This window comes from Acanthochromis polyacanthus, chromosome 9, assembly GCF_021347895.1.
Source record: "Acanthochromis polyacanthus isolate Apoly-LR-REF ecotype Palm Island chromosome 9, KAUST_Apoly_ChrSc, whole genome shotgun sequence".
NCBI lineage: Eukaryota > Metazoa > Chordata > Actinopteri > Pomacentridae > Acanthochromis > Acanthochromis polyacanthus.
Window position 1 is genome coordinate 21,002,639 of NC_067121.1, and position 14,658 is coordinate 21,017,296.

Consider the following 14,658-nt stretch of genomic DNA (forward strand, 5'->3'; position numbering starts at 1 on the left):
TTCAATTTAGGCTCCCAGAAAAATTATTGAAGGGGATGCAAATAATTACAACCATATTTTTTAACCTGCAAAAACTGTGTCCCTCTTCCTGCTTGGCCATGTCAAACCATGAACTACCCTCAGAACCATTTTTATGGTTATTTCATGGTCATTTCTAATAAAGCCTAAAACAATGGAGAGTTTGAACAGGTAAACTCTATATGATCCTAAGATACAAGGGGGGTACAAATTATTTCAGACCACATCTGGCCTGCAAAAATCTGTACCCCCCTTCAAACGGGTCAAATCATTAACTACAACATAACATTTATTTTGTGGTCATTTCTGATCAAGCCTGATAATATTGGAGACTTTGAATGTTTTTAGTCGCAAATGGCGACCCGGCGACCGTCCAAATGCGCTCGATCGAGCTCAACCGCGTATCATGTTTTCTTCATGGAGGCAGCCACTTTGTATGATGTCATCAACCTCCTATCATTCCCGGCGCTCGCGGCGACCTGGCGACCGTCTAAATCGAGCGCTGTATTTAGTAATGATGAAATATGATGTAAAGACACAAAAATGTTTTTACCGTATTCTTGTTATACACATTATACTGTGATTTAGACTATTAAAACTTATGAAGGACAGAACATCTTGTCGATTTACAGACGAAGAGCAAAAATGAAAGGTATTAAATAAAAGTGCACTAAAAAGAACTAATAAATGGACAAATAAATTCAACATGCAAAGAAATTAATGAGTTATTTATTCACTGATACATACAGTAGGTCGCAAACATGCACACATGCACAACCGGATACATCCAAATACATATACACTACTGTTCAAAAGTTTTGGGGAACTTAGAAATGTCCTCATTTTTGAAAGAAAAGCTTTTTTTTCAGTGACGATAACATTAAATGAATCATAAATACAGTCTAGACATTGTTAATGTGGTAAATGACTATTCTAGCTGGAAACAGCTGATTTTTAATGGAATATCTACATAGGGGTACAGAGGAACATTTCCAGCAACCATCACTCCTCTGTTGTAAACCTACATTGTGTTAGCTAATGGTGTTGAAAGACTAACTAATGATTAGAAAACCCTTGTGCACTTATGTTTGCACATGAATAAAAGTGAGTTCTCCTGGAAAACCTGAAATTGTCTGGGTGACCTCAAACTTTTGAACGGTAGTGTATGCATACAAGTTAAACATCAGTCTGTGCTGCTTGTTTTTTTTCTAACTTGCAGATATGTGCCTGTGCTCGGTTCAAGTTTCTGGGCACAGCTCAGCTAATGCAATTCTCCACTTCTGGGTCTTTAGGTCAACATATGTCACTACTTGGCAGAAATACAGAATTGATGCATTGAATTTAATTGGCTTTACTGTATTTATGACTTTAATATTGCTAACTTTGTACAGAAATGACCACTATAAATGAAGATTGACTGCCATTTTCCAAAGAACAAGTGACAGTAGTATTAGTAAAATTTGTATTCCCTTATGTACCATCAAAGTCAACATGAAAATTCTAATTTTTAAAAAAGTCTTTGAAACAACTCTCGCCATTGTTGTAGAACACCATCCCCTACAGGAAGACTTCAGGAACAAATAGATACAATGAAGGTAAATTACCCTACAGGTAGTTGTGCTGTTTTGTCTAGACTTATCTAAGCTTCATATGAACAGATAGGCCTCCTGTAACCTGCAGGCCTCCAGCTGCATCGGCAAAGTTGTTGGCTGGAGTTTGCTTGTGCTGCTTCCTGTCTATGGGTGACAACTTATGACATGACTCTCCTGTTTGGGGAGAAAAGGTGACTGCTGCCACGTGCTAAACCCTCAAGCAACACCTTCATTGGTTTGTATTACAAGCAGTAACCCCGGGAACTGACTCATGTAGCAGTGGATGCCAAGTGTCAAGGATTTGTTGATATAAGGAGCATTCTAGCTTGGGTGATGATGGCACTAATTTTTTTTCATGAGGACTTTAGTGACTCATGAGTTTAATTGGCTTTACTGTATTTATTACTTTAATATTGCTTATTTTGTGCAGAAATTACCACTGTAAATGAAGATTGACTGCCATTTTTCAAAGAATAAGTGACAGTAGCATTAGTAAACTTTTTATTCCCTTTTACACCGTTAAAGTCAACATGAAAAGTCTAATTTTTAACAAAAAAGTTTTTCAAACAACTCTTAGCATAAGTTGTAGAACATCGCCCCCTACAGGAAGACTTCAGGAACGAACAGATTACAATGAAGGTAAATTACCCGAAAGTTATCACGTTAGCAAGCAGCTCCTCATATATTACAAAACCTGATAGAAATATTTCGTAATGTGCAGAAAACAAATAACACATAGCAATTCAAATGGTCTTCCTAGTCACATTTCTTGGACCTGATATTCACGCCAAGAATAGAATAGATAATACAATAATACTATAATATCAGAGAGTTGTTATGGGATATCTCTGTGACCTAAAAATGAACGTGTTAATCACTGCAGTTAACGGTAAAGAAGATAATTAGCGTGTGGTGACTGATTTTTTTTTTTTTTTTTTTTACAAATAATGTAAATAACACCGAAAATCCAGTATACATAAGGCGCACATACTGGGAATGGATTGGGGACGATCAAAATAAAGAAATTTAACATTTTCTGAATAATACTGAAATTATTTTTCTTCCTCTGAGGTAGATTTTCTCTAAGATTCGTACGTTTTCATGTAACATTAGCGTACAGCAACGTGTTGCCCTCATCCTGTGAACTCTTTGAATGCGCCTCGGCATTGCGCATGCGCAGTACTTGACATTTTGAAGTAGCTTCTCCGGGGTGTTTGAACAGGAAGGCGGACATGTTGGCCAGGCTGTGGGAGAAAATCGGGCATCGTCTGCGATTGTTTTACGACAACTAATACACCTCAAACCCGATTAATAAGTACTCAATCTGAGAGATAAAGCATTTTGGACGGGAAACAGCCGACGGTCAGTGACAGTGCACGGGATGCAGCGGATGGGCAGCCGTTAAACGTTGTAGCGACTCCGTGTTTAAACTGATCGAAATTTGGAAGAAGCAGAAGTTTTTTTCCCACCACTTCTACTTTTGAGCTGTCAGATTCGTTTGCCGTTTTCTGCAAGGGGCCTGGCACAGATATGGGAACGGGCCTGGACTAGCTTTCCCACAAACTGATTTTCGAAGAGACACTGCATTTACATTTTGACTGCCTTTTGTTTGGATGCACCAACATTTTAAGCTCTTATCCTCAGTGGCATCCTACGGAGGCTGACTAATCTGTCGCCGCATTTATCTTTGCCACTGAAGTTGTTTGCTACTCATACTGGGAAAAATATCCTTCGACTCTGAAAATGTGGCTTTTGCATGTTCAGTGCAGCCGTGAAGCCTTCATTGTCTGTGAAAGCTCGAGGAGAACGATGTATTTTCTTTGAAGTGCGGCGTAAAGTTCTCACGAAGAAAGGAACATTTGGCTAGCTAGCTACCGCTGGCTGTTAAAGCTAGCTAGCCAGCCTTCTGCCTCGCCAGTGAGCTGTTTTTGTTCATAACCCGACGTCGGGACTGAGTTTAACAGCAAGATGTCTGCTGGGGAAAGTATGGAGGCTCGATTTGAAAAAATCGATGCCATGTTGAAGGACCCAAAGTCAGAAATAAACACGGATTGTCTACTGGTAAGTTTGTAGCTTGCTAGCAGGCTAGGTAGCCAACGTAAAGAGTCAGCCATTCGGGGTCAGTCTACTCCTTGGAGCAGAAATTCTTTCCGAGACCAACAGTTCTTCTCAGTTGTCACTGAAGAAATGCTGACATTGACGCCGACAGGCCAGTTTGTCTCGCATACTTTCTGAAGATCAAACATTTGTGTACGAGAGTGTATATTGGAAGAATTTGCAGGAAGACAACAACCAGCAGTTTAAAACGTCTGTTGTTCTATAGTCAAATATTGTATGAAGTTGCAGTCAAAAACAATCAATGTAGAGAGGCAGATTGTTGGCACTATGATTAATGTTTATCACCGATGTTCTGCCAGTACTTAATAAGTGGCATCAATGAAGGAGTAATTAAATTAAAAAGCCATGGTTACTAAGGTAGACTGACAGATGGCGTATGTTGTGCTCTCCACAAAGACAGGCACACTTTGTTAAATTATCTTTGCTTTAAGGCAGGTAAAGCAGATTGTCATTAGATCTTTATAGCGATGTTTTCTTGACTCACAATGCAAACTTATATTGGTTTGTGTTGTCACAAATTTGCTGTTTGGATCATTATGAAGTGAGTGGCTAGGTGTGCTGTTTTGTCTAGACTTACTTATCTAAGCTTCATATGAACAGATAGGTCTCCTGCGAGCCTGTTGTAACCTGCAGGCCTCCAGCTGCATCAGTACACCTGTTGGCTCGAGTTTGCTTGTGCTGCTTCCTGTCTATGGGTGACAACTTATGATGTGACTCTCCTGTTTGGGGAGAGAAGGTGACTGCTGCCACGTGCTAAACCCTCAAGCAACACCTTCATTGGTTTGTATTACAAGCAGCAACCCTGGGGACTGACTCATGTAGCAGTGGATGCCAAGTGTCAAGGGTTTGTTGATATAAGGAGCATTCCAGCATGGGTGATGGTGGCACTAATTTTTTTTCATGAGGACTTTAGTGAGTCATGGGAGGCAGTACTGTTTAGATGTGGTCAGTGGAAAAACTTGCTCTGGATTTCCACGGTCTGACCTATATCACCTATGTTTTGTGTTTGCTGGTGTGACTGGGTGTTTGTTTAGGGATCGCCAGTCAAGCTAGCAACGGATGAATAACAGCTGTGGGTCTCTGTGAAGAATAATTTTACTGTAGCTTGTTTAGATATTGTGCACTTGTGTCCATTTAATCTAATTATTGATTCTTGTGTGTTGATTGTATGGTGTGGGGCATATGAGCCTTCAGACAGATTTACTAAGCAAAGGAACATCAGGGAGGCTGTCTGTTATGGTAGGGGGCTTGTCCTGAAACTCCACCCACACACCCATCTTGAAGTGTTTGTGTATAGGCTGCTGTAGATAGCTGTCTTTTTAAACAAAAACTTGCTCAGTCTCTGTGACCTCTCATCATGTCGCAGAAAGAGGCTATTAAACTCACCTAAAAGTGCACACGCTCTGCATTTTTAATGGCGTAAAGCTGCGGGGACTGCTCCTACTGGCAGCCACACACACAAGGGTGTTGTTCCGTCTTTTTTCCCCTCCCTGCAATCTCCCCTGATCAATGAATGGAGGCCTTTGCTGAGGCTCTCTCTGCCACCATGCAACTCCACCCACAGCTTAATAAAATTCCATGCTAATCAAATAACCTCTTGTCTTTGACTGGCCTGGAGTTCCCTGTGTGTCCCAAAGCCATTCTGCATGTCTGGAGAGAGTTGAGACCAGGCAGGCAGCTCTGAGGTAGCTGGGTGTGGGCTCTGCTCTCTACCCATAAACCAAAATTATGTGGACTGAAGACTCATGTTTCTGAGGGCTGTGAATCAGGACATTTAACTCATAAAGCAGCCAACATGCTTGGCTATGAGTAATAGGTTCCATCAGAATGCACAATACAAGCCTTTTACTGGCCATGTTTCTGTACCTGGCATTGCGTTCTGTCTGAAGTATACCACTGCTGGGAATATGCTTTTTCCCTGTAGAGGGTTGGCCTATGTTGTGTGATGGTGACATTTGGCCTGTACCTTACCACTCAGCTCTGGGCTTGCATATCTATTCTCCGTTTTCCAGCCCTGTTGCCCTTATCTTTACACTCTAAATAAATCCTGCTTGGAGTGAGGAGTGCCTTATCTGGATGGACTGCCCCCCTCCCCAATCATTGTGCTCTAGATGGGCTTCCAGAGAGCCAATCTGATCAGACAGAATTCCTGACATTGTGATGTGAAAGCTCAGTGCCATTAAAGGTCTGAGCAATGCCCTTATATGCTGATCTGTTGGCAATAATGAATAGCTTGTATGCAGTAGTTTGAATAATTTGTGCAAATTGAGCATCCTCTGAAAATTGCTGTAGAGAAAGTGTTGTGTTCTTTTTCTGTTTGTGAAAGTATTAAGTATAATTTTATAGCTGCTCTTGCACTTCCAAAGTGGTGAAATGGAGTCTGTTTATCGTCTGGTAAATTAGAATGGTTGAACTGATACGTTGGAACTTGTTTTGCACTCTATTTGAGATGTATAACGGCTTCCTGGCATAGTCTTTGTTCTTACTGTGACACTTGGAGCGCGTTAGCGTCTCTGTGTTTGATCCCTCTTTCATCTGTTATTTGGACTTTAAATCTGTAGTAAGAGTAATTACAGGAAACAACAAGGCCAATAAACCAGATTTGTAGACGATGATTGCATGAGCACTGCATGTACATGTTGGGGTGGATGTCCTTACTTTGAAATAATTTAGAATATGAGTTGAAGCAGAAGTTGCTCATATCAGTAATGCTGTAAATAGTTCAGTTCATGTAGGTCAGTGAAACAAAAAAGGAAAATCATTTGTGTCCATCTAAATGTCTGCAATAAACTTATCCCAGCACACCGGTATCGATATAAATGAATGAGGTTTAATGTATTAAATCATTTTTGACGGTTATTGCCTGCCATTATTTGCCACTCAAATTAGATTTCATCTCACAACATCCGTGTTGGTTGATTAATAGGTTTGCTTATTACTACTCAATACCCCATAGCTAAATAATAGCGTAAAAACAGCTTGTGTGATAAGTTGTGTTGTTTCAGCATTTTAATGAAACTATCAGAGAGAAAAAGCGACCTTAGTAAATGTTTAACTTGATACCATTTGTTCTAGGATTCAGTCACAACAGTCTGTAGAATATGAGGAAACATGTTCCTGGCATGCTTCTTAATTACCTTGGATAGTGGCTCTACTAGGGGGCCAAGCTGAGTGCAGTGAATCCTTGTCTTCTCTATGTTGAACATCTTTACTTGTCTCAGACCTTACCTGTACGGTTTTGTCTATACTGATAATGCAGCTGCAACCTGTGTGGTTCTAGATTTCCTGTAATGTTTACAGTTTTGACCCAGGGACATGATTGTTTTCTTTTTTCATTTCACATGTCATGGTATTGTGACAGGATGCTAGCCTAGCCGCGCTAGACAACCCACGGCAACGAATTTAATTCTCTGCCAGGGTGGGTCTAGTTACCCTCCATAAGGCTCGAGGCTGGATTCTCCTAAAACTGGCCGGACGAATCACCATGAAGTGTAGAGTCAGAAGGCGGGCGTAACAAAGTGACGACAGAGGCGCGACGATTCTGACAGAAACAACACAGCGCACAATAAACAGTTGTCTTTCGACTCGGCTTTGGCCGCAGCCCTTAAAGATTTGAAGCTAAAATTCAACTTGAAAGATAAACAAAGGACGGTACTGAAGTGTTTCATTGAGAAGAAAGACGTATTTGGACTTATGCCGACGGGATATGGCAAATCCTTGATATACCAGTTGGCTCCGCTGGTTGGGAAGCTAATGGGACTTAGCCACAATCCGCCGGCACTCTAGGAACTCCGTCAGCCTATTCGTTGCGCTGATTGGTTGTATACCTACCCAATTACTGCAGAGTGATTTGAAAGACAACCTTGTAGCCTGCCTCCCTCCCTGTCGAGCGGCCCTAGACCCTTGTGCCTTCAGAACATGGGTCTAGCGCGGCTAGGCTAACAGGATGCACCAATACTAGTATTGATCCAACACTGTGCTCATGTGCTTCTTTCCATAAAACTACTTGGATACTTCATGGCAACGTGTTGTTAATTTCTTGTTAGATGGACATGTAGGTGGAGGAGGAGCATTGTAAATATTTTAGGATAAGCGATGATGACAAAATAAAAGATGACTGCGAACTATGCTCTGCTAAATTGTCTAGAGGAGGAGTGAAAAATAGCAACCAGTTTGATAAGAACCGAGCAGAGTTCAAGGGATCTGCTAATGTTACTAGTAGGGCAAGGCACTGAAGTCGCTGAAGAACTGAGAGAAGATGTCCAGTGTTGACCGGCAGTCACTAAAAATAACAACAGCTTTTGATGACTAACTGTTGTCAGTTGGAGATAACGGAGGATTTCCTCATCTTCTCAGCGTACAGGAGCCCAATTATGAGATTCCCAGCTGTCCCCACATAACAGAAACTGTACCGCCAAAGCTTGATGGCTTTGTGAAAAAGCACATCAACACGGTGTTACAGGACATTTCAGCCTTCAGCTTCACCACTGATATTTGGACAAGCAGTGTCAGCTCTTAGCAGTTGTTAGGAATTATATTTCAGACGTGGGCAACTCCAGAATGGAAGAGGCCAGTGGGGGTCGCAGGGACAGTAAATCTGGCACATTCTACACTATCTAGCTATTATCAGCACACTTTTTCCACCATTGCAGATGGCACCTTTTAATGATAATTGAAGTAAATGTGTAGTATTCATATTACCCAGTCCTGTGGTAATGCAGGTGATCACAGCAGACTTGAATACACCTACCACCTTGCAGCTGCAGTATGCTCTGCAAGCTCAATATATTTGACATAAAGTAAAAGTGACAACATTTTCTTGGCGGTGAATCGCCAACAACTTCACCAGTAAAGTTAATTTTGCTATTGTTCATCCCGGAAGCAGCCAAAGTACTAAAATAACTTTGGTTTATGCTTTGGAAAATACACAATATTTACATGAGCTATATTTATTTGTGCTTAGCTGCCTAAAGTATAGAAAATCCCAAGTCTGAAAGTTAAATGATGAATTACATTTCCTTGAGTTGAAAAACATCCATTTGTGGTAAAGTTTATAGTCAGCATTTGATCCATCCCTATTGTCACAAAGGTTCAGGGCTGTCAGTTGTAAACTGCTCTCCTCAGCTTTTCAGTTATGGGAACAACAATTGGCTGAGCTATTTGTTGTTCTGCATTCCCTCAATTGACTGATTATGTGCAGGAATGCACACTAAAATGATCCAGTCTTTTAATATTGGATTGCTTTTTTTTTTTTTTGCTTTATTCACCCTTTGAACTTTACAGCCTTCTGCACTTCTTTTATCTTAAGGACTAAAATCCCCGTTAGTTTGTCCCACTTACACAGAGCTCTGTGACTCCTGTCCAGCAAAGATGGTTGACGTGAAATGAACTGATGTTTAATAGGATGGTTATTTGTTGGGTTGAGGTCAAAAATCGCAGGCAGTACAGTCAGGAAAGCAGAGTTTTGCTTGAGAATCCAGAGCTTGGTCAGTGGAAACACGAGAGTGTCCTCCACTGTTGGAATAACTCAATTATATTTTCACATGAAAGCATTTGTGACAGTGATTCTCGCTCACTGAGACCTGATAAGAAAATGGAATGCCCCTGTTTTGCCACCCCTGGGTTCACTGTCACTGCCATTTATCCAGTAGAGTTGTTAGATATGCAGTCTTTCTAGGTAAGTGGGATTTCCTGTCAGTAGATATTATCTGCGGCAAGAGTGTGTAAAAGTAGTTTGGACAAAGTGCTTAATTTAAAAAAAAAAAAAAACTAAAGCGAAAAGCTCACTGGTGGGTTTCAAAGAGCACCAGCTGGATTAACGTGCCCTTAGATATTCATTTCCCTCTCACTGCCTATACCTGAGAGTTACCAGTGAGGAAGCAGTGTGGTATTTCATGCTTTGAATAGCTTCACTGGTTTGTATGATCACATTTGTGTTTACATGGGCACAGCCTGCAGTGGAACTGCCTTTATTTGCCCGGAGATCTGAATGGCTGTCTGCACAATTGCTCACATGTGGAAAGCATATTGTGTTGAAGAGGTGGCAGAAAAGGAAGTGAGAAGTAGGGCTCGACTCAGGCCAGTCCACATGCCTTGTGCTGGCATGCAGAAAGGGATGATGTGGCTGAGTCTCTCATGGAAATTTTAAGTCAGACTTTAATGTCTGGAAAAGAGCTTGTGCGTTGTGTGGATTTCTCTCCCCTAAAGCTTAAGAAAGAGAAGAAATAATTGCCATATGTAATGCCAACCACTGGCTTAGTGTGTTTTGTATAACTGCATTATTTACATAATTACCACTTTTCATTAATATGGTGATGAGATGGTTTTTCATATTATTTAGTAATCCCAGGGATGTGTCGCCCTCTGGCTGGAGCAGCATCAGCAGAAATAGGATAACAGGGAGCATTGCAAGCTCTGGTTTGTTTTCCTAGCAATTTTTCCCAAGGCTGCCACATAGTGAAACAAAGCCTGTGGACTGCTACCGCCCAGCGCATGTTGTACTGAGTAAATCATATGCACGATTTTACTCCGTTTCACAAAAGGTAGATTGCCAGCATATATGGTCCATTTCTAACAGCATAAAATCCCAGGAGCTCTTCAAATGTGAATAATATTTTCATACTTTTTTTTTTTTTTTTTGCCTTTTGTCTAAAGACAGTATTTTTCATACATTTAGAATTTAGATTTATTAGTTCCACTGTACTAGCTTTTTACTATTTTGCACTGCTTATTTCTGCTGCACATTCACGCCTTTCTCCTTCTGTTTGCCTGGAAAGCAGACAGAAACTGGTGAGGCCTTGGAAATTTCACAGCTGCAAGAAGTGTGGTGGAAGTGCTTATCTAGGAACACTTTCACCTCTGGAAATTGCTCTGATTTACTAGCTGAGAAAAGGCTTTGTCAGTGATTCTGCAACATCAGCCTCATATTTTCTTAATGCTGGGACTACTGCCTACTGCGTCTTAGTGGTTTGATAGCTAAAATCAAAACAGAGGCAGACGTTTGGTCACTGACCCACAATATTAACCATCACAAATCAGTCACCAAAGGTAACTGTATTTATCTGCTTAATCTGCAGAGCCTGTCTGTGTTTATGTGACAGCAACTTCATCCAAATGTAGAAATGTTGAACACTGAGGTATCATTTCATAGATAGATACTGTATTAATCCTGAGGGCAGTTCAATTCAAATTCAATGAATTGCAGACGTACATACACTGATGTGGGGCATTCAAGTACACTTCTTTGGAGTGGATGTTGTGACCTTAGCAATTTGTCTTCAGGTAGAGATTTTGCATTACTTTTTATACTGATCAAGCTGCTGTATAAATACAGAATGCCTAGGTCATTGAAAGTATTAATGCAAATCAATGCACAGCATGGCGTTATGGCAGTGTTAGATTGAATATAATGTTTGTGTCGTATCAAATATTCTATCAGTCAAAAGCAGTCTGGTTTATTTATTCAAAAGTATTTTTTTCTTTTTCAGTTGCTATGTATTGTAATACAGATTAACATCTGTCATTGCAGAGGTTTTTATCTTATATTATCCACTCTGTATTTCAGAACACGACTGCTCCTAATTTTGACACATCTTTCACTCTGAGGATAGACGGTACTAGAGCAGAGATGCAAATTTAAAATTGTGACCGTTTCTGCTCACTGAGCCAGTGCTATTCACGTTTACTTTTACAAATTCAGTTCATGTTGCTCATTTTGTTTTCTTAAACCAGTTTAATTCTACAAATCAGTTGAATTCACAATCCCTTAGCTGATGCTTCAGTCTGATTTTTCTCTTACTATACCTACGTAGCTCCTTTGTTGCTCTGATGGTTCACTGGAAGTGTCTTAGCGTGGCTGTCAGTGTGACTTTTCTTTGTTTTTTCCTCTATTTGTTCTCTTATTGGACTAGCCAGCCCCACATGTACCAGCCCTCTGCTCCCTCCGCCTTTCCGTCATAGTGTTTAACACTAGTGCTGATTGAAAATAAGGCTCACTATGTGACTCTGTACTTGGGATAGTTTTTTCCTCTCCCTTCCTTCACTTTTTGTTGAGAACTTGTTTGGCCACATACCTAAAATAGCTCTCTGACGTGTACAGTCCTGTTAAGGAATGTTACTGTGGCTGTCCAGAGTTCTCTGCGGCAGGAAGTTATGCAAACGTGCATTGCTGAGCACAGAGCCTTGTGATTAGGGTCCTGAAGGACTCAGTTCTTCAGCGTTTTTCCCAGTGTAGGCTGGCTGGATACTGTATGGCTAACAAGGCCCCCCATTCTCCCAGCCTATGGTCTGTCTTGTGTAAATAGTCCCTGAATGTTTGCTCCTGAAGTTATGAAGCTGAGCTGAAGATGGCTGTGTATTGATCACAACCTTTCCACCCATTCATTTCCCATATTATATCCCAGTAAACTTCTAAGTTACTTTTGTTCTTCCTACCAACCATTCTACACCTCCCATTTTCCTTTCCACCCCTCCCACCTACCTTTCTCCTGTTTTCACCCATCCTGCAGGGCATTTGCTTGTTTTATGTCTCACATAGCGGGGTATGGCCCTGACCTCCACTGTGGAGCAGAAGCAGCAGAGTTACTTAAGAGGATTCCTTGCCTTCTCTGAGCTGCTGATTCACCATGTGTCATCATTGCTTTGCTCAAAGATGCAAAAAGAAATGTGTTATTAACAAATTCACAACACTGGAATGACAAGATTCTTGCTATGACGGTGAGTTCAGACGTAGATGTAGCTTATGCCAACAAGAAAAGGTTATTTTACATTTTAATAGCAACTCCGTTGTAACATGTACCCCCTTTTGAGACAAAAATGCAGACTAGCTGACCTGTGACAGTGTCAAAAATGCTCAGTTTTAACATCTGGCTCACACCTGCTTCAAGGACTGCAAAGCAGTACGAGTGTTCAAGAGTTTGTGTGTCTGTACTTTTTCTGCCGTTCTGGATTATGGAAGATTAGATTAAACCCTGCCCGTGGCACTTGTGCTCCTGCCTAGCCTGAGGCAAGATAGCTTCTTTGTTTGTTTACAGCTCTTGGAATTCCAATATTGTACCGTGCATGTTATTTAAAAGGACATCTATGTATTGGGCTTCTTTTATTTTTATTTGATACCCAAATTCTCAGCATTGTTTTATAACTAACGGAGATGATGCTTTTCAAGTTGTTATGACGATACTGAGGAGGGTCAGGAACTGGTGAGGTGGGCAGAGCTTCTGTAATTGAAGTGTTACAGTTGACTTCACAGTGTGGTTATTGTTATATTTCACTGTTTTTCGTTTACAAGTTTCTTTTTATTAGAAACTTTTTGAACTGGGAGGGGAAATTCAGCTTTCAATTACATTTTACTTTTTACCTCAGCTATGTTTTATGCAAATATGTTTTATAGAAGCTGCAAAGCTGTGAAACACTCCTTACCACCCTGTACATATTCGCTTACTGGCTTTCACCTATATAGCTCATACATACATGTCAGGCCTGTAGTCGACTAAAGTCCCTGAGCGTTCATCAGTATGCATGCTTTTAGTGAGTATGAGTTTCAGAGTATTTTTTTTTTAATTCTTTAGACGTACACCATGAATTTTAAATACTTTCTGCCTGCAAGGGAGTTTAAGGGAGTTAAAGGGATTCATAACAATATTTTCGTGAATTTATATTATTCATAGTTCTACCTATGTTAGGCAGCATGTATAATGTGCGTCAATGCTCCAGTTTTATAAACTTCAATGAATGCTTGACATTTGTTTTTTGCTGTAAGCTAAAACCCTCTTTAACATAATTGACATAATCCAGAGGCCCACTGCTACCTTTGCGCAAAAATCTCTGCTCAGGAGAAATCATTGCCTGACAGGACAGGCTTTTGCTTTTCACATACTGTCTATGATGTTGATGGATTTGTAGAAAGTGTAATTTTGTTTTCCTGCATGTTAACCCTTCTCTTCTTTCTTCAGGATGGCTTGGATGCACTGGTATATGACCTTGACTTTCCTGCCCTGAGGAAAAACAAGAGCATTGACAACTTCTTGAATAGATGTAAGTAGCTCACATCATATGTTTTCCCTTATGGTCTCCTTTATCATTGATCTTGCCATGTCTTTCACTTCAACCATTTATGTCTGCAGACCCTTGCTACATACGGGTATAAGGCTAGGCTCAGAAAAGAGGGCTGTTTTTGGGTCACAGCCTCGATGTGGGCTTGGACACAATAGGTGTCTGCTGCTTAGTGTCCCCAACAAAGGGGCTTTCATAAATAGCTGGTGACCCACATGATGCCTGTCAAGGTTGGCTCCTCCTTTTCATAGTGTCCTCAGACCAGGAAACTCCTATAACTATGTTTTAGACACAAAAATGTCTATCCATGGCCGGTAGTGATGCTGAATAATTCTTCTTTGACTTGAAAAGTCCAGTATTTCTTCTCAATTCTCTGCAAATGCATTTCTAAGAAATGGCAACCATCATGTTCCGATGTTTATCCTCAAACTTGTTCTTATAGAGCCAGCGATGTCTGAGGCGGGGGTGGGGCATTGCTGTAACACGGGGATATAGATGTCTTTAATTTACTGAATTACATATAGACCAGCATATAATTTAACTAAAACACCTATTGCCAAGCTAAGCTAAACGGCAAATGCTTCCTCTTCCTCTCCTTCCTTTTCTGTTATAATAGCATTTTCTACCTCCCCTTTGTAGAATAATTTGTAGCCTTCTTTTTTCCCCTCGGTTTCTTTAAGAGTTCTTCCCTAAATGCGCTTTACCCTAAAATCTGTGGAGATCTGAATTCGTATATGGCATTGATTGTGTAGTGGCTGACTTTATGGAGAAATAGCTGTCTCTTTGTGTACTTTGGTGTAGAAATGCATAGATTCCTGTGGCTGAAACTGTACAAAGATAAATCTTGTTTTGTCTATGTTGTGAATTTTCTTGCATTCTG

At 40.6% G+C, this 14,658-nt stretch overlaps 1 protein-coding gene across 13 annotated transcripts in view; it reads left to right on the forward strand.

The window, feature by feature from the left end:
* The first annotated feature begins 2,795 nt into the window (after nt 1–2,795).
* rock1 (Rho-associated, coiled-coil containing protein kinase 1) overlaps nt 2,796–14,658 on the forward strand; it is a 56,520-nt gene continuing 44,657 nt past the window's right edge. For all 13 annotated transcript variants that reach the window (XM_051952848.1, XM_051952845.1, XM_051952850.1 and 10 more), the window contains exons 1-2: nt 2,796–3,671; nt 13,679–13,760. In XM_051952848.1, coding sequence (XP_051808808.1) covers nt 3,579–3,671; nt 13,679–13,760 — 175 coding nt within the window. In that variant the 5' untranslated portion in view covers nt 2,796–3,578. The remainder of the gene's footprint in view (nt 3,672–13,678; nt 13,761–14,658) is intronic.